Source organism: Gopherus evgoodei, chromosome 4, assembly GCF_007399415.2.
Source record: "Gopherus evgoodei ecotype Sinaloan lineage chromosome 4, rGopEvg1_v1.p, whole genome shotgun sequence".
Taxonomy (NCBI): Eukaryota; Metazoa; Chordata; order Testudines; family Testudinidae; genus Gopherus; species Gopherus evgoodei.
Window position 1 is genome coordinate 133128423 of NC_044325.1, and position 19426 is coordinate 133147848.

General features: G+C 44.8%; 2 protein-coding genes across 4 annotated transcripts in view; one reads left to right on the forward strand and one right to left on the reverse strand.

Moving 5' to 3' along the window:
- DENND2D (DENN domain containing 2D) overlaps window positions 1-9333 on the forward strand; it is a 30378-nt gene extending 21045 nt beyond the window's left edge. Inside the window, exons 8-12 of the mRNA XM_030561148.1 lie at window positions 2925-3102; window positions 4142-4183; window positions 4713-4803; window positions 7279-7518; window positions 8736-9333. Coding sequence (XP_030417008.1) covers window positions 2925-3102; window positions 4142-4183; window positions 4713-4803; window positions 7279-7518; window positions 8736-8800 — 616 coding nt within the window. The 3' untranslated portion in view covers window positions 8801-9333. The remainder of the gene's footprint in view (window positions 1-2924; window positions 3103-4141; window positions 4184-4712; window positions 4804-7278; window positions 7519-8735) is intronic.
- A 5457-nt stretch (window positions 9334-14790) lies between these two features.
- CEPT1 (choline/ethanolamine phosphotransferase 1) overlaps window positions 14791-19426 on the reverse strand; it is a 46820-nt gene continuing 42184 nt past the window's right edge. For all 3 annotated transcript variants that reach the window (XM_030561151.1, XM_030561149.1, XM_030561150.1), the window contains exons 7-9: window positions 17659-17817; window positions 16740-16865; window positions 14791-15578 (exon numbers count right to left, since the gene is read on the reverse strand). In XM_030561151.1, the coding sequence (XP_030417011.1) occupies window positions 15459-15578; window positions 16740-16865; window positions 17659-17817 (405 nt within the window). In that variant the 3' untranslated portion in view covers window positions 14791-15458. The remainder of the gene's footprint in view (window positions 15579-16739; window positions 16866-17658; window positions 17818-19426) is intronic.

Sequence of the window (19426 nt, forward strand, 5' to 3'; positions counted from 1 at the left end):
AAGTTGAAGTATCTTAGTATGACTTACCTGGCCATCCTCACAGCAGCGAGATGACCGCCACAGCTCCCCCGTCGACTCTGCTTACTCCTCCTGCTGAGGTGGAGTACAGGCGTCGATTCAGGGATTGATTTATTGCGTCTAGATGAGATGCGAAAATCGATCCGCGATACACCGAACGCTACCCGCCAGTCCGGCGGGTAGTATAGACCTACCCTAGTCCTGCCATGAGTGCAGGGGACTGGACTAAATGACCTCTCCAGGTCCTTTCCATTCCTATGATTCTCTCAGCTCATGATTACAGGTCATGTGCAGCTCGGCCAGCCTTGGAATGCAGCCTGCTGGTGCCCTCAGTTCCACTCCCCGTTCATAAGGGGGCAGATGCAAATGTCAAATGATGTGTCCTGAAGTTCACTACTTTGTGGATCTCAGTCCCAGGCTGGGTGTAGTTGGGGCTGGCTGAGGGCATCCTCCCCATCCCCACAGTGCAGTGAGTGGTGATTAATTTTTTGTGCCCCATCTAGTTCAGGAGATAAAATCAGAATAAATTAACTCCAGGTGCAGGGGAGGAGAGAGAAGCCGAGAACCTTCCACTCTGAGAGCAGACCCTGAGGAGTCTGAGCAAGCAAAGGGTCACTGACCTCAGGCAGTTCATGAGGCATGGAAGTCCTGATCTAGTGGACAGAGCACTGGTCTGGGACTCAGGAGCCTGGGTTCTATCCCTAGCTCTGCCACTGGCCTGCTGCATGGCCTTGGGCAAGTTACATTTCCTTCTGTGCCTCAGTTTCCCCATCTGTAAAATGGGGATGATGCCCCTGACCTCCTTTGCAGACTACTCTGTGGATGAACAGTGCTAGATAAGAACGAGGTGGTATTATTATGTATGATGGAATAACAAGACAGATAGAGTTTGTTCCCAGTTGAGCCCAAAGGGTTAATTCTCACTAAGCTGACAAGCCCAGGGAGGCAGGTAGCCAGGAAAGTGCCCCTCTCACACTAACATCAGCAAAGCGTAATGGTTATGCTCAGTCCTCGTTAGACAGCCAGTTGACGCAAATCTCTCCTCTCCCTCTCGGATTTCGTCATTCCGACTCATCAGCAGGAAGGATGTCTCTGATTTGATCCCAGCCACCAGAGACTTTCACTCTTCAGACCTTAGGAAGAAAAATACACATACTGACCGCCCTGCAGAAGGATCCTCTCTATAAAATTAGCAAACAATAACTGTCTAGTGAGGATTAAGCCTTAAAAGCATTGAAATAAGGAGTGAAGGGGAAGACTTGTGCACTCCTTTCAACCCTCCAATTGCCCCCAATGTTGTCGATATTGCACTCCAGCACTCCCCAAGGCTTCAACTTCCAACATATACCGAAAAGCAATTCATACCCCAGCCTCCTAAGACTCACGCTATGCGGGTAACGCACCAGACCAGAACTCAGGAGACTTGGGTTCTGTTCCCATCTCTGCCACCGGCCTGCTGGGTGACCCGGAGCAAGTGATGTGCCTTCCCGAGCCTCAGTTTCCCCATATGCAAAATGGGAATAATGAGCCTGTCCTCCTTTGAGAGTTACTGATGAAAAGAGCTAGGTATGATTATTATTAACTCGGAACCCTAACAGCTTTTGTGTTAACTGATCAGCACATGTGACTGTCCCCCATTCCCTGCATTGGGGAGGTTATTTTGCCTTAACTCTGCCAAGGTCACTGTTAGGGTTTTGTGTTAGAGTGAAAGAGAATGAGGTTTATGAGCCTCTGAAGAGGCAAAGCCAAACTGCAGCTTGTGCTGAGGGGTAGGGGAAGGCTAATTGTGTGGGCTAATGGCCGTCTAGCTTGTTGGGTCTCCTGATGAAGGCAGTGGGTTTCCTCTTCTCTCTAGGGAAGTTTAGTCTGAAACTCAATTTATTGTTTTCTAGTTGGGAAACTTTTTGTACCAAAAAGGCAGATCTGGAGGCACCACTGATAGTGGTGCCTGGCCACTCAGAGCATTGGTGGGGCAGCACTGGCAGCAGGGCCAACTCCAAGGGTTCAAAATCTGTGAGGCTTTGGCCCCCAAAATTGTGAGATTGGGTTAAAAATAATAATTTTTTAAAAAATATATGGGGGGGGAGGTTCTTCTGGTTTTTGAGCTCTTAGGAGCATTTATTCAAACTTTTCTCTGCAACCACAGAGCTAGAAACTTACTTTTCTTTAGATTTTTTCGTTAAAGAAAGCTGAGATTCTGGTGTAATCACCTGACTCCAGGAGCTGGGGATTTAAGAAGAACATCAAATATTGGTTTGTGATGAAATCCCGAGAGTTGGCAACACTACCATGTGCTAAGGGTTGGGAGACTTCCCAAAAACAGCCGACAGAGACTAGTAGAATTGAGCTCCGGGAGTTCAATCTATTTAGCTTAACCAAGAGAAGGCGAAGGGGTGATTTGATCAGTCTTCAGCAGTATCTATAAGGGAAACAAAACTCTGATACTGGGCTCTTCAATCTAAGAGACAAGATCCAATGCCTGGAAATTGAGGCAAGACAAATTCAGATTAGGAATAAGGTTCAAATTTTTTAACAGCGACGATTATGAATCATGGGAACCATTTACCAAAGACCATGGTGGGTTCTCCATCACTGGCAAATTTTAAGTCAAGATGGGATGTTTTTCTAAAAATTCTGCTCTTGTTGGAACAGGAATAAATTCAGGGGTGGTCTCTGTCCGATGCTATGCAGGAGCTCAGACCAGATGATCACAATGGTCCCTTCTGGTTTTATAATCTATGAAAAACAGCACCCACCTGTTTAGGAGCCTCTCTCTGCTTGGAAGTCACTTAGACTTTGGCTCCTGTGCCACTCAGATGCTCTTGAAAATCTCACCCAAGGCCTAACATGCTGGCCAGCTACTTGCCAAATCCAGTTAGTAATCAGAACCCTTATTTATTTGACAGCGTCCTGTCCCAGTGCATCCATGCCGTGGCAGCTCTTCTATACCCCTTCTCCTGGGCGCACACTTACATCCCCGTGGTTCCCGAATGCCTGATCGATACCGTCTGTTGCCCCACACCCTTCATGGTTGGAGTCCAGAAGCGCTGCCTAGAGCAGGTTCTCGATCAGCCGATGGAGGAGGTACTGTCTGAGGGGTCTCTATGCCAGAGCAGCAGATGGGCTTGAAAATGAATGTTTGCCTGTTTGTGCCCCTTGATTGTTCTCTCCATGTGGCAGTAGGCAGGGATGGATTTACATCTTAGGCACCCCTAGGCACAGCATCTTCAGCGCCCCTGCCGCCTACGGCTGACCTTTGTATTGCACACAGTTTGAGAGAGGCAAGGCATCCCTAGGCACGTGCCTACTGTGCCCTAGGCACGTGCCTACTGTGCTCAATTGGAAATCCGGCCCTGGTAGCAGGCCCTGATTTTGTCTCCATCCCAGCCTCAGGAGGAGAAAGGCCCAGAAGGAAACAAGAGCGGACTCCAGCCTGCTCCTAGGGTGACACCCAAGCTGTTTCCTAGGCCAGATGGGATGCTGATATCACCTCCCTGCTAGCTGGGCAAGGACCTCAGCCCAGATCCCCTGTGGCAAAGGGGTCATGCCTTGCCCTCGGCTCACCCTGTTGTCAATGTTGCCCTGGGTGTTTCACTGCTCATAGCTCATGGGAGGTGAGAACACATCTTAGAAAACTAGTGCAGACACTGCCAGATTTTCCAGGCCGGTTCGCTCCTTGGCCTTCTGCTGGAAGCACTAACAGTGGGGCAGTTGTGGGGCTGTGGCCCTCTCTCCATGGGGATGTGAGCTGAGACTCCTGAACTCATCTCATGTGGGCTTCCCAAGAGACACGGGATGGGAACCACTTTCAGTCTGGGCTGGATTGGACCCAGTTACTGATTCTAGAGGTGAAAGGCTCCAAATCTCCTTTCCGTGTCCCGGGTCCATTCATCCCCCCCAGGCCAGGCACTGCTGCCCCTCTTTCACCAGGCAGAAAGTTTGGAGGAGGCCTTTCCATTGCAGTGTCCTAGAGCAGTTCATAATCAAGTGCAGCTCAGAGCTTTTCAAACGGACTTGGAGCACACAAGACTGATCTCGAAATACATTCTCTTAAATCGCTGCCACTCAGAAGCAGCCTTGCAATGCAGCCTGGCTAACGTTGGGTCCTGTCTGTTGGTTTTAGGTGCTGCTGGTTGACTTGTGCGAAGGGAAATTCTTAAGATCGGTAGGTGTCCCTGGTGTGATGCAGACGGTTCCCCATCCCATAGCCAGACGCAGGAGCTTGAAATGTTCTTGTTCATCACTTGACAAGTATTGCTAAGCCGCTGCAGGCTCCTTAATCCTGGGTTTTCAGTAGCTGTCACTCACTCCTTCCCACCTGTCACTTATTTGCACTCCGCAGGCTTAGGGGGGCAGGGCCTCTTGGCCGAGCATACAGAGCACACTGTCTCTCTCCAACATCCTTTGGGATAAAAATGGATAGGTGATGGCTTCTGGCGGTAGCTAATGAGCCCCACTGAGACTATGGTAATGCAGACTGCACGGCTGCATTAAAGAATGGGTCACAGGGGATCTGGTGGGGGAAGATATGTTCGTTCCAAGATGCTTTGGGCCTGAAGGTATGCTCAGAAAGTGGTTCGGCAAGCTAGAATCCTCTCTCACTCTTCAAAACCTTCTTCCCAGTAAAAGCCAACGTCTCAGGCTTCCCTGGTTTGCAAGAGCTGGCGTGCTAACATCGGTCCATCCTCTTTCAGGTTGGCGACGAAGGAGACACCTTACCAGCCAAGCTGCAGACCGAGATGCTGACTTCTTTAAAGACGCACAACAGCAACAACAACATACAGAGTAGGCAGAGAGTTCTTTCTTTGGGGTGCGCATGGTGGAGTATCTGTGAATGTCCCACAAAGACTGCCAGTGTCCCAGGCTAACCAGCCATCCTGGGGCTAGCGGGCTAAGAACTCGGGACCCAATTTCCTACACTGCCCTCTTAGCTCCAGCCAACCCATCTCTAGAGCTGTGTATGCTTTGGACTCACACGCATGCAGAGAGACTAGCTAACTGGTCTAAGCAGCTGGACTGGAATAGACATGGTCCCTGAGTTCCATGCGCTCAGCTTCTGCAGGGACACCTCAGCCCTTCCCGCTTCAGAGGTAGAAAGAGACTGAGGTTTGTGCAGCTTATGGAGTGTGGGGCAAGTTCTCAGCTGGTGTAAAATTATCACTCCGTTGGCTGCCTCTCCACATGGACTTCGGTGGAGCTATGACTTCTCCAACAGCTCAGGATCTGCCCCGGTGTGTCTGCAATACAGCGCTCAAAAGACCAGCTTGGAACTGTCAAGGATCCCAAGGCACTTAGCAATGATTGGGGTTTACTTTGTGGTTCTTACCCAGCCTTTCACTTCCCCCACCCATTCTGCCCCACCTGTTGTTCAATGCGATATGCTCTGATTAGTTGCAGCTCCCCACGCCAGAGGTGGCTGCATTTCAGCAGTGATCTGTGTCTGCAGGTTGGGAAGTGCTCTGATTTATTTCCCATCCTCAGCTAGCAGGCATAGTACATTGTTTCTGGTCTGCATGGATATTAAAGTGCAGTCGTGGTCAGAAAAGCCCCATGGTTATAGCACCTTCTTTGTGTGTGCATCAGCATCACCTGCTGACTTAATTGACAAAAATAGATACTTTTCATTGTTAGCCCCACAAGCCAGGAGAGCTCTGGGAGACGGAGCTGGATTCTAGCAGACATTACTAAATTCCAGTCTTCATTATTGATGGTGATGGGCAAAATGGACAGAGTGCAGCGTGACTCTCAGATGCCAGGCAGAGTTTGCAGGGCTGGGTGTTGTATAGAGATTTTAAAAACCTCACCACCTTTCTAGCTGGCACATGTGCACATGGGATCTGGAGTCTTTGGAACACAATAAATGTGGGATTTTTACCAAGTCATTTTCAGAATAGTACCATCACCTGCCAGTTCTCATAGAGCATCTTCCTCCCTAAATTCCACAACCATGTAGGACTGTGAAGACCAGTCAGGGAAGAGAAATAATCCATCAGTAGGGAGGGGTGCAAAAAATCCAGAAGGCTCTTGATAGCTTTATCTTGATAAAACAGAAAGCCAGTGAACCTGAATATCTCTCAGTGAAATCTGGATCTGGGAGATCTGGACAGCTAGACTCCCTTCTGCCACTACAGAGTATACGTGCTAATGCAGCAGGTGGAATCCTCTGTCCAGAATGGCCTGTGAAGGGCAGTACTATGTGCTAGTGGCTGTTACAACTCTTTAGTGATTTAACACCAAGAAATTGGATTTTAGAGTGTGAAGATGGCAATTGCTTCTGACATGAACACAGCACGTGAATTAGGTCAGCGTGCAATGAGGGCATGCATCTAGCATCTCAGCAGGCTGGGGTACTTCACATTTTAAGGTGGTAGACACAATTTCTTGAATGTATATACAGTGCTCGGAGTTCCTTGGAAGCAAATTGTTATAAGAATCATAGAATCTCAGGGTTGGAAGGGACCTCAGGAGGTCATCTAATCCAACCCCCTGCTCAAAGCAGGACCAATCCTCAACTAAATCATCCCAGCCAGGGCTTTGTCAAGCCTGACCTTAAAAACCTCTAAGGAAGGAGATTCCACCACCTCCCTAGGTAACCCATTCCAGTGCTTCACCACCTTTCTAGTGAAAAAGTTTTTCCTAATATCCAACCTAAACCTCCCCCACTGCATCTTGAGACCATTGCTCCTTGTTCTGTCAAAGTTTAGTAGTCAGCAGTAATTATCCATTGGACTGGGGCAATTGAATACCACACTGGGATTGAACAATGGTTCAGTTTATACTCCTGCCAGCTCCTTAGCGAATGGGACCTCCTGGCTTTTCTCCCGTACCATGACTGGGTTTGGGAGTCACACAAGTTAGCAATTCAGGTGTTACAGCTACTTTTGAATGGAAAAGCAGGGGGGATGTCTTTGGAATGCCCCAGACTGTGACACAGAGAGGAGACGAGAGGTGGGATGGCCCAGTGGCCAGAGCACTAGCCCAGGACTCGGGAGACCTGGCCTCAAGTTCCTTCCTGCCCTCCTACAGACTGGGTGATCAGTGGGTGTGTCATTTCAGCCTAGATCCTTTAGGGAAATTTGGAGCATAAATACTAAAGAGGATCTGACCCTCCCTTCCCCCATGATAGCCCTGCCCTGCCTCACAGAAGGGTTAAGAGTGTAAATACATTCAGATTGTGAGGTGCCCACATCCTGAGTTAATGGGGGTCGTGTGACTACCAGCCCACATGCCAAAACTGTACGTCTTCTATTCCCATTTCAGCATCCGAACAAGTGAATGCCCACGTCTCCAACACCTTTGTGCAATTCTTCGTCAAAACCATTGGCCATTATACATCGCACCTCAAGTGGAATAAGAGCGGACAAAGCTCCTTTCAGGAGAAGGCGTTCTGCAAAGCCATCGCCTCCAGGTCCTGCCGCAAGTTTGTGAAAAGATTTGTGAGGACTCAGATGTTTTCCCTCTTTATCCAGGAAGCGGAAAGGAGCAGGATAACCCAAGAAGGTAAATTACCCCATCTCCTCCCCCTTCCCTGCTCCCTGTTACTGCCCTGTCATTCAGGAAGCAGCAGGATCCTTGGAGGCCACTCTTTGGTTTCTTTGGGCTAGAGGGAGCAGGGCTCATTTGCTTGTGCAAATGAGATGCAAATGTTTGTGTGACTGCTCCTGAAAACACAACCAGGAAGGGAGAGACGCTGTTAGAGAAGATGGTACAGGCAGTGACAGTCAGTCTCTCCACTAACTTCTGCCTGCAATGCATCAGCAAAGGCACTTGTATCGGTTGCAGGAGTGTCTTTTGTCACTGCAGCCCCTGGCTGGCGGAGGTAATTGCAGACTCCAGAACTCAGCCTGCATTTGTATTGAAAACAGTCAAAGGGCAAGGAGGAAAGCACTAGTGCAAAGCGCTTCTTGCTTATTCTCTTCTCTACAGTGTATTCCCTGACACACACACCCTGCGTAAGGGCTGTAAGTAATGCAGCATGGCCTAGTAGATGGAGCACCAGACTGAGCCTCAGGAGAGCATCATTCTAATTCTTAGCCCTGCCACTGGATTTCTGGCTGATCTTGGGCAAATCACGTCATCACTCTGTGCCTCAGTTTACCTATCTGTAAAATGGGCTGTATAAGACCTGGGTTGTATTATTATTGCCACTTTCAAGAAGAATTTCAACAATGTCTCAGTTACTGAGCTAGCTGCACCTCTGAGCCCCCCAGCACACTCTGAGTGCACTCCTCCATCCCCTTCAGTTTGGATCTGGTACCATTTTATCCCCAATATTTGTAATGCTTGCACTGCTGGTTCAGCTTCAGCCCATCATTGCTGAAGGTGCAGGTAGATTTGAAGCCAGTGCTGCTGCTCTGGTGCCCTCCAATGCAAATTGACGGGAACCGTTAGATTCTATTCCTCATATTAGAGAGATTCCACCAACCCCTCTTCCATCCCTGCTTCTCCAGCACCTAAATCCCATGGCGATTATGTACTATAGAAATGTACATGAAGAATATGACCATAGCTTCATTTCCCCGGTCCATCTTCAGGTTCTCTGCTTTGATTGCTGGTTCTTATGGAGTTTGTTGGGCTAATCTCTGCTTCTGCATCCCTTCCGTAGCATGTTGTTATAAAACAGAAACCAGCCAATGACCTCTACCACTCTGAAACCTGTCAATTGTTGATGAAACTCCAATGTAGTGTATGACTGATCCAGCTTTTATTTTCCACAGGGTATTTCCAGCAGAAAGTAACTGAATATCAAGAACAAAAAAAGAAACAAAGGAGAAATTCCTGAAGTACTGTTCTGAAAGAGGGGAGCCCGGCTGGGCTTGGGCGGATATCTTCCTGCAGCAATATTCTGTCCAGACTGGGTCAGCATCTCACTCAAAGGCAGAGCGCCCTGTGCTCTGCTGGCTCTGAGCATCTCTGGAACCTTGCCCCTCTTCCTGTGAATGATGAGATGTCTGGTCACCACAGGATGCCAGTTTCTTTCCAGTCTCTTCTTTCTCAGGGCATGATTGCACTGGAAGCCTCTCTTCTACATCACTAGCAAACATGGATGTGATTTTTTTTTTATTTTTTTAATCCAGGCCAACTGACACCATGGACCAAGCTGCAGTTCTTAGCTAAAGGGCAGCATATGGCCCCGTAATGAGTTCCTATTGGAAGACAATCACGGACCTTACATAGAAATAGAGTGAAATCGAGGCGGGATTGTCTGCTTGCTGTATAATGGCTAAGAATGGAGAATAATTGTTAAGATAAAATGTACCCGTAAGAAATATTTTTTAATTCTTATTAAAAAAAAAATCTAAATTTTCTAGCTGAGAGATGTTCTAGCCAATGTGTATTCCTGAAGGGCTCCCATTAACAAGGTGATTTCATGTTCTTTTTATAGCGAACGGCTTGTTTCAGACTTACATGAGCTAAAAACAACTCCGCAGATTTTGATGAGACTTCCTGAAAGTCACCTGTTGGCTTAGGCATTGATGAGAACAGGAAGCCCAAAATAGACCGTGTGAAGGAGTGCAAACTGGGGTTTGGCACGAAGTTGCTTGTTTGCACTAGCTCCATTTCGAGAGGCTGTAGGCGGTGTGCGCCGTAGCGGGGGACATGGGAAATCGACAGCTCAGAGAAGAGAGACAGCATGGTTAAAATTCAGTGGTGCATGTGTTCCTGAAAAGCTGTACTCTTCTTTCCTGTTTTTGATGCTGAATTTTAAAACTCTTTTCCAGTTCATCTTTCAGAGGCTGCATTGAGCTGAATTATGCCTGCTCATCTCTCCCCTTTCTTTAGCACATTCTTACAGGGAGCATAGTGCCAGCGTCCAAACTGATACTGCCTGCAGTTTTGAATGGCCCCAGAGGGGCGGGAAATATCTGGATAAAGCCAGACACTTTGCTCCTGCATGTGTTGGGATGGTTGCCCAGATGAGAGAGCTTGCTGAAATCTTTTCCAAAATACATATAGTTTTTTCACTTTACTCCATGATTCCTCAAATGACTGCTGCCTTTAGACCCTAGAGATTACCCAGATGTGTGTGTTATATGTTACCAAAGATTATATTAGCCTTTGTTATTTGTAGTGCGTAGGAGTCTCTCATGGAACATGACCCTGTGGTGCTAGGTATGTATGCTATTAGGTGTATTACAGTAGTACATAGGATCCCCAGTCCTGGCCCAGGACCCGATTGTGCTACTCTCTCTCTCTCTCTCTGTCTGTCCCAAAGACTCTCTCTGTTGTGTAGAGCTGATGCAATGGGTAGTTTTCAGAAAACAACTATTTAGGATTAATGGTTTCTTTTTGCCACCATTATTTTTCATAAGTTTACCTGTTAGCAAAGACTGGCTTGTGAAATCTTCTTCAGAGAACCCGTAGGAAGAATTGCCTTTTTTCAAAATGGCCACCATCCTCCATTTTTCCCAGTGAGAAAGAAGCAATGAGGTAGTCAAATTTTTTTTGTCAAGGTCCAAATTTCTTTGTCAAGATACAGGCTCCAGAGAAAATAGTAATAAAAAAACCCCAATAATGAGAATTAAATAGATTTCAAACCATGCAAAAGCACCTGGGGGTCCAGATTTGGCCCACGGTCTGTCTATTGGCTACCCCTGGCCGTAGAGAAGATGGTGACCTTCTGCTGATTGCCATATTTGGGGTCGGGAAGGAATTTTCCTCCAGGGCAGATTGGCAGAGGCCCTGGAGGTTTTTTGCCTTCCCCTTCAGTGTGGGGCATGGGTCACTTGCTGGTGGATTCTCTGCAGCTTGAGGTCTTCAGACCACAATTTGAAGACTTCAATAACTCAGGCATAGGGTTAGGGGTTTGTTATAGAAGTGGATGGGTAGGATTCTGTGGCCTGCTTTGTGCAGGGAGTTGGACTAGATGATCACATTGGTCCCTTCTGACCCTAGAATCTATGAATCTAGTTACCTTAGACCTTAGTCCATCCCGTGCTTTGCCGCACATTGGGCTACCCATATTTGCCATCCTTGCCTGTCATCTGCCCTTCTCTCCAAATCTTCCCATTTCATGCTGAGGTGCTGTCAGGCAGTAGAGAGAGAAAAAGGAAGGTGGCAGCCATTTTATGGATAGCTCATTGTGCAGTTCTCTGAAGGTATAGTTCTCTGCAACTGCTGAAGAAAGTTATGAAGAATAACTGCAAGGAATGACCATTAAACCTAAGAAGATTTCTTCAAATGCAGATTTCCATGATTTTTAACTATATGGGAAGTTTAAAAAGTCTATTATCCAGTAAGAAAGAACATTAAGGACAAAAAATAATCTGAAACAGAGCGCTAAATTTCTTACTTATAAAATGCATTTTTTTTTTTTAATGGTATGTGCTGCAGTTGGGTTGGGGGATAGGAAAGACACCGTGTTCTCATGTAACATACATTGAAGCCTTGCTTTAATAGCAAAACTTGATCTCCTAATCTCTCTCTTTACTTACCTGTGATAATGCTCAGTCTCTCCCATTCCCATGAGGCTGTTCCTCTTTCTGATAGCTGATCTCTTGGATGCAATTTCTGTCTGTCCGCCCTTTCTAGCATCAGAGAGAACTGTCTCCAGTTGCTGCCATGGAGATGATTGTAATACTTTGGTTTCATTTCAACTGTTGACTTTTAGTGTGCAAGTCCTGGATGGAGCTGGTGGCTTGTGATGTGCAGGTCAAACTGGATGATCTGGTGATCCCGTCTGGTCTTAAACCCTATGACAGTGCCCTTCTTCCCTCCTTAGCCCCATGCTGGCTCTTGGGATGCATAGCTGCTAAGCCTTTGTCAAGCCCATTGTGCCACATATTGATGTGCAGGCTGAATGGCGCAGAAGTCTCGCCATGACCTTGTCGGTATCAAGGGGCCATCTGCTGCACAGAGGCCAGATAAACAGCGAACTTGGCATTAGTGAGAGCTTTGGCACACACATGGTGGATGCCCTAAGTTGATGGTTCTCTTTCCTACCACCTCAGTGTAAACGAAAATCTCTGGGTCTCCCCAGAGGTTACCACCCTCAAAATGTTTCATTTGCATAAGCTATCTGAATGATGTTCATTTTTGTACTGGCAGTCGTTGTAAGCATTAGTTTTAGGGTGTGTGTATGCCCTTATATACCCACTTTATATCCTGACAGGGTTGGCCAGTTTAGGATCTAGGTTGAATCTTTACTCTGTCTACACTGTGGTAATCTTGAATGCTTTATAAGACTTACAGAAGGCCAACAGCTGCTGTTTGGTTTTCTCTCCATTCTCAAGAACGTAGAGGGTTTTTTTTCCCCTTCCTGTCTCTGAATGTGGTAAGACTTGTCACGCTGTTCTCTTGTGGGAGTGAATTCTAGTAATGGGCTATCTGGCTCTGTCCTCAGCACCTGTAAATCTAACCTATAATGTTGATATTGCACCTGAGAAGCAGAGCTGTTATGGCAAATCCTAGTCAGAGGAGGAGAGATTTTGAAGATTAAGGCTTGAGTTGAATTTGATTCAGTATGGAGTGGGGAACCAGACCCAGATGAGCTTAAATTCATAACTCCGTTAAACACAAAAAATCATGATCTTTATACAGACACTGGGTTTATGGTTTATTACAACAATCAGTAACTCAATCTTCCCCCCCTCCTTTTATTTTTTGGTTTTGTTTTTTGGTCCTTCCTCTAGCTGAAGAGGTGTTAACAGGCCACTTCACCTTGAATGGTCTCTTACAATGTGTGTTAATTACTTATGCTAAACAGTCTGTTTTACCTTGTAGTTAGCTGTGACAAGCACCTTTTCCAGACCCGAAGAAGAACTCTGTATAGCTCCAGAGCTTGTCTCTCTCACCCAAAGAAGTTGGTCCAATAAAAGGTATTAGCTCACCCACCTTGTCTATCCAGATCCTGAAAGGCATTTAGGTGCCTAGCTCCCAGTGATTTCAATGGGAATTAGGCTCCTCCATGCCTTTGCATACCTGGGCCTTATCCTCCCCTGTGCCTCAGCCCCCAACCTGTAAAATAGAGATAATTCCACTGCCCTACCTCTCAGGGGCATTATGAGAAAAAAAAATCATTAAAGATTTTGAGGTGGTCAGATATGACAGAAATAGGGCCTATATATGTACTGTATATAGACAAATTGTCTGTATCACACTCCCTGCCATAAGTCTGAGCCCCTTATAAATTAAAAAACAAAACACTAATGTTTTCGTTTCACTGGCCCCCAGCTGGAGGGGAAATTTTCTACCTGGCAGTGTGGTTTTCAGGGGAAAGCTAGCTCAAAGCAGCTTATGTCACATTTTGTTTTCAAGACACTTGAGGTTTGTACTCATGCTGATGCGTTCCAGGAAGTTCTACATGCAAGAGACAGTTCTGTAAAAGTGCTGCATCCAGTGCTTGCTTGTACTCTACATCAGAAAGGGCAAAGTTTAAGGTTGAACTTGCAACTTGCTGTCTCTTTGGCCTTATGAAGTATGATACACTTTACTTAGAAATCTCATTCAGTTTCTCAATTAATTCCACAGGCTTAAGTCCATATGTCTATAATCTGCAATCACATAAATAGAGACAGTATCATAATGCATAAGGGCAAAGTTCATTTATTACAGGCAATTTATACAGTACCTATATACACAGTAACTGGATGTGCTTTATGAGCAGTAACATTTCTCAAGTATAAGGAGCAAGCTTCCCACAGCACCTACTGAAACTTTACAAGCAGAAATGGGAAAATCTTCCTCTTAGAGTGAAGACTAGAGGTACTGGAGCTACCAGTTAGTGAAAAGCCTAGGGAAAGGTGCATCTCATAGCATTTCCTGAGCAGGCTTTAGTTTAGATATATTTCCAGAAGTGAAGGCCTCATGTTGGCTCCCTCAAGCCTCATCCTTGGGACATTTAGATTAATTGTTCCAGACCAACACAAATGGTGCAGTGGATCAGACTGGGAGCAGTGGTCTCTGAGATAGCTAGATGAGGAATTTTAAGGCTCTGGGACTTCAGCTGGTAAGCAGCACTTTAACTTTCCTATTTTGATCACTGTCTTCTGTGCCATTGCTAATAACCTGCAGCTCACTGTATGCACTGGTGTGGCTCTGAGCTGAGCCTGCTCAAGGACTAGTCAGTGCAACTGTACCTTTGAGTGGCTTTTACCTTTCATTTTAGTATTTAAATGGCAAGATGCAACAGATGAGCAGGAGTGTAAGTATTCAGTTTAGATTGATTTCAGTAGGTTACATTTTGCTTTGGTCCTGGAATTCTGCATCAGCACATACAGCCTTAGATCAGCACGTGACTTCTGACAGAGCAATCATATGGGAAGAGATTCCAGGAGAAATATTTGACGCATTGAGATTGTGTAACTCCTAATACCTAAAAGGGGGCTGTATGGCTTGTCACTCAGAGAAGAGAAATAGACTCCAGACTTTTAGTAGTTCTACTCTGGACCTAATATGAACTATTGTGAAGTTATTTAAATTCCTTGTGCTTCAGTTTACCACACATAAAATGGGCATAATATGCCTATGGCTTTGGGAGTTGGGCTGTAAGGCTTTGTTAATTAGCAAAGAAAGTGCTTTGAGATGCTTGGATGACAAGCATTGTAGACACATGAAGCATTATAAAAGTCTTGCTTAACAGCACACAAGATTTTGCTTCACCAGACCAAATACTTAACCCAGTGTGACAAAGCAGCTGGCACACATGGAAAGACGATTGTAGTGCTTAGAATTTCCTTATTTATTAAAGAGCAAAAAGAAATTTTTGCTTAAATTCTATACGTAAAAAAGTAAGAGTAAAATTTGCTTTTAAAGTGTTTCCACTGAAGAAAATTGTGAAGCAAGTTTTTTTTATTTAAAAAAAATTAATTTACAAAGACACCACACTATATTGCATGCTGATAGTCACGCCCTTCTCCGACACAGCCCTGCTAAAATACACTGTTCAACAGTGTATGTAAGCAAATGAACCACCTCAATCTGGACTGAAAGTCCCTTCAGCTATTTCAGTCACACAAGCTAGTGGGATATCTCTGTTTTATAAGCTCAGCTCTTTAGTAAAAGAAATTTCAAGTGGACACTAAAGTATTTCACTAAGATGATGAAATATTAAAATTATAAAGCACATTTTTTGCAGTTTGTAAATATACTACATTAGAAATTTCAGTTGTTAGGGATCGATTCACCACAGAGAGTTTATTCTGTATTCAAGGTAATTACAAAGACAAAGCATTACTTCCTGCATGCTTTCCCGGGCACAGAACCAGTAGAGTTGACTACATGATGTTTGACTGGAGAGTACTTGGAACTCACTCTCTCATAGGCAAAGACTAGTTAAGGAGTGTTACCAGTAACAAAGAATAAAAGTTATACAACGTTGATTATTATAAATTAGATTTGTTCTTATCTGCTCCTTTTGCCTTAGTCTCCTAAATATGTTCATATTCTTCCCTATAGAAAACACTTGTTAGGTATTTCTCATCACAGCAACCCCCCAGGGACTAATGGTGATTAGAATGTGTGGAAGAGACCTTGATTCTGAATACATGGATGTGTAGATGGGAAGCAATCTGATTGCACATGCTGATGCAGTAGCGGAGCAAATCAAAGAGGGAAAAGATCTGCAAAGGGAAAAATGGCATGTGTTAGATCTATCCATACTGGACATGAACATACCATATTTCATCTATCCTTCATTGTTACCACAGTCTCTCTAAAAGCATCAAGGACTGCTCTCTGGAGTCCTCCTCTTCCTCCACTAAAGGTTTATTCCTATAGTCTCTGAAAGCACCAGGCTTTCTTCATTTTTCAGCTAGAATTTAAATCTACATTTCAATAAAAGACAGAAATTATAGTGACTGTAGAAAGCTTTTGTAAGATGCCCCATGAGTTGTGGATATTAATGATTTCAAGTGTAGAATTCTGATCTTAACGTTGGGACAAAATTTACACAACGCTGTATTTGAATGTATTTTAAAGTGTTTCATTGTAATGGGAATGATCAAGTTTCAGCAGTGTAATTTATGCAGGTTGAACCTTTATTACATACCAAGCTCCCAACTAAAACACATGCCTCAGTGAGCATGAAGTGAATGTACTGTAATCTCCTAATAGCTGGGCTTTTCCACCACTTGCAGCTAGTACAGAAAGAAGTTCCCAGCTGCTCCCAGGATTAAGCAGCTGTAATCATGTTACGTCTAAAGAGCATGCTTTAGAATGGCTGTCTAGAAAGTGGCAGCCTGATCTGAACTTGGTTTGGTTTTCAATGCTCTAATCAGGGAGAGACATGGCTCTGTAGCCAAGACTTTCTCCTCTGAGAGACTCATCCTGGTAGCTATCATTGCTCTGATACTACATGAATTTCAGGAGTTCCACCTGTGGGTTTGTGTGTTATAGAGCTTTTGCTGTGGTGCACTTCAAAGTGTGGAAATTACGTTCCTGCAAAAATACATCTCAGCACATTTCTCCCCAATGGGTTCTAAACCTAGGACTTCAATTACTGCTCATTCAACATGGCTTTAAAACTGTGTTTAAACTGACTGGGGTCCATAAGCCCAACCAAACCATGTTTCAGCTAAGTTAGCCTGAACCTTGTTTAAAACTGATTCAGGCAAGAAGGTTCCCAAGTCCATGCTTCTTTGATTGATCTGTGCACAACTGGTGCAAACTGTGTGTGATCTGTACGCAACTGGCACAAACTCTGTATGCATGTGGGGAGCGTGAGCTAACAAGCAGATGCACAAAAGATCATTGATAAACAGAAAATACAATGACCTACTTACCATGGCAATCCAAAGTACAATATATTCATCAATAAAGCTGTTAAAGTACTGGTCCAAGAACAAAAGTGCTGGACCTATGAATGCTGTATCATGCAGATGCATTTCACTTTTGGTCATATGCGCAACCTATTAAAAAAAGAGAGACAGTAGTCTAGTCTAAACTAATCCCAAAATATATTTTGAACCAATGTTTTCAGCCGATTATTAACACTTTTGTATAGAGCAGGGATCTCAAACTCAAATGACCATGAGGACTAGTACATTGGCCTGAAGGCTGCATCACTAACACTCCCACCACTGCCTCTGGCCTCACTCCACCCCTTCCATGAGGCTCCACCCTGCCCCGTCCCCTCCCTGCCCCTATTCCAACCCATTCCTCAAATCCCCACCACTGCCCTGCCTCCTCCCGAGCATGTGGCTCCCCGCTCCTCCCCCTCCCTCCTGGAAAGCACTAAGCACCACCAAACAGCTATCTGGCGGCAGGAAGTGCCTAGAGATAGGCAGAGGAGCAGGGATACAGCGCTCACAGGGGGTGGGGGAGGCAGCAGGTGAGGGGAGATTGGTGGCTGCAGGAAATAACTCTGCAGGACATATGTTTGAAAGCCCTGGTATAGAGTATTTTAATGAAATGTCACCAAAAATTATTGCAATGTAAATTACATGCTACTGGTTCATTCCTTAGTGGGCTATGACAAATTATTAAGAAAAATGTGTGTTGTAGGTACCAATTAGAACCACTACAGATTCATGGGATACACAGAAGCAGCATTAATTCACTTTAATACAGTGAAGAAAGAGCGTGGCTAGTCAATTCAGGGGACTGACATTGCGGGGAAGGTAAACCTCTGAGAAACTACAAAGACCATCTTATACAATAACAAAGATGAAGGAAAAGAATCAATGACTCTGAGGCACTTACCACCAATTTGTTAGTTATCTTAGCAGATACAAAACCAAAAGTAAGTATATATAGGCAAGGATGCTTTTCAAAGAGCTGCACAGCAGATTTCTTGTAGATCATTGCAGCTAATATGATCACTGATCCAATATGAAGAAAGGGTGAAAGGACACTTGTTCCCTATAGTGAGGGAGAAGAAAGTGTTAGCTTAATGAAAAGTGCACACAATTGAACAACAAATGTGTTGTGTGCATATTATTTAAATTAAAATGTGCCTGTTTGAACTCACTTGTGCCAGTAGTGAAATGTGACTGAGTGGTGAAATGTGGTTGGAGACTTTGGTTTGAAGGTCTCATAAGTTGTGTGTTGTATGAAGGAAACATGCAGTTTCAGCTACAAAACAAAAATGTATTGGGGGGAGGAAGGGGAGGGAAGGCTTCAAATTGCAAAAATGGTGCTGTGGTTATCTTCTAACTCTTGTACAGCAGGCAGGAGATGATTCTGTTCTTAAATGACAGGGGCCCAAACATGTGTATCTGTATAATGGTGATAATACATTTTTGTTAAGATGTCAATGCTCAAAAGCAAAATATAACTAGCAGACTAGTCCAACTAACTCAGCTGGCACAAACACAAAAAACACAGATTCTCCCCCTACCCCCCAAAATAAAAAATAAAAAATCCGTTAAGAAAGAAGTCTGACAAGAATATTAACTTTGACTATCCCATCTCTTCTGGAAGGTCAATAGCTTTCATATTCTTGTCAGATGCAAAAACACCAAACAAAAAGCATGCATATCAGAGAGGGAGTTTGGTTTGGAAAATTCATGGATTCTAGAAGATAAGACCTTGTAGAACATAAGAATGGCCATAGTGGGTCAAACCGATGGTTTGTCTAGCCCAGTATCCTGGCTTCCAACAGTGGCCAATGCCAGGGGCTTCAGAAGGAATGAACAGAGCAGGCAATCGAGTGATCCATCCTCTGTCATCCACTCCCAGCTTCTGGCAAACACAGGCCCGCCAAACTCTGAACATCCTGGCTAATAGCCATTGATGGACCTATCCTCCATGAACATGTATAGCTCTTTTTTGAACCCTGTTATAATTTTAGCCTTCACAACATCCCCTGCCAACAAGTTCCAAAGGTTGACTGTGCGTTGTGTGAAGAAGTACTTCCTTGTGTTTGTTTTAAACTTGCTGCCTATTAATTTCATTGGGTGACCCCTACTTCTTGCGTTATGTGAAAGAGTGAACAACACTTCCTTATTCACTTTCTCCACATCAGTCAATATTTTCTAGACCTCTATCCATATCCCCTCTTAGTCATCTCTTTTCCAAGATGAAAAGTCCCAGTTTTTTTAATCTCTCCTCATACGAAAGCTGTTCCATACCACTAGTAATTTTTGTTGTCCTTCTCTGCCTTTTCTCCAATTCTAATATATCTTTTTTGAGATGGAGTGACCAGATCTACACACAGTATTCAAGATGTGGGCGTATCATGGCACTTTGTAAGATTTTTTGATTGCCACTGCATCATGAGCCAATATTTTCAGAGAACTATCTACAATGACCCCAAGTTCTCTTTCTTGAATGGCAATAGCTAACTTAGTCCCCATCATTTTGTATGTACATAGGACTAATGTCAAAGCATGGAAGGAGATTTTATCATTCACCTATGTAACCCCTTTGGGGTTTAGAGAGCATGGCCTCTTTAAATCTTTTTCCCAGGGGGGAGGGGGAGAGTAAGAAAAAAGGAGGGAAACTCCAGGGGGTGAGTCTGGAGGGGGAG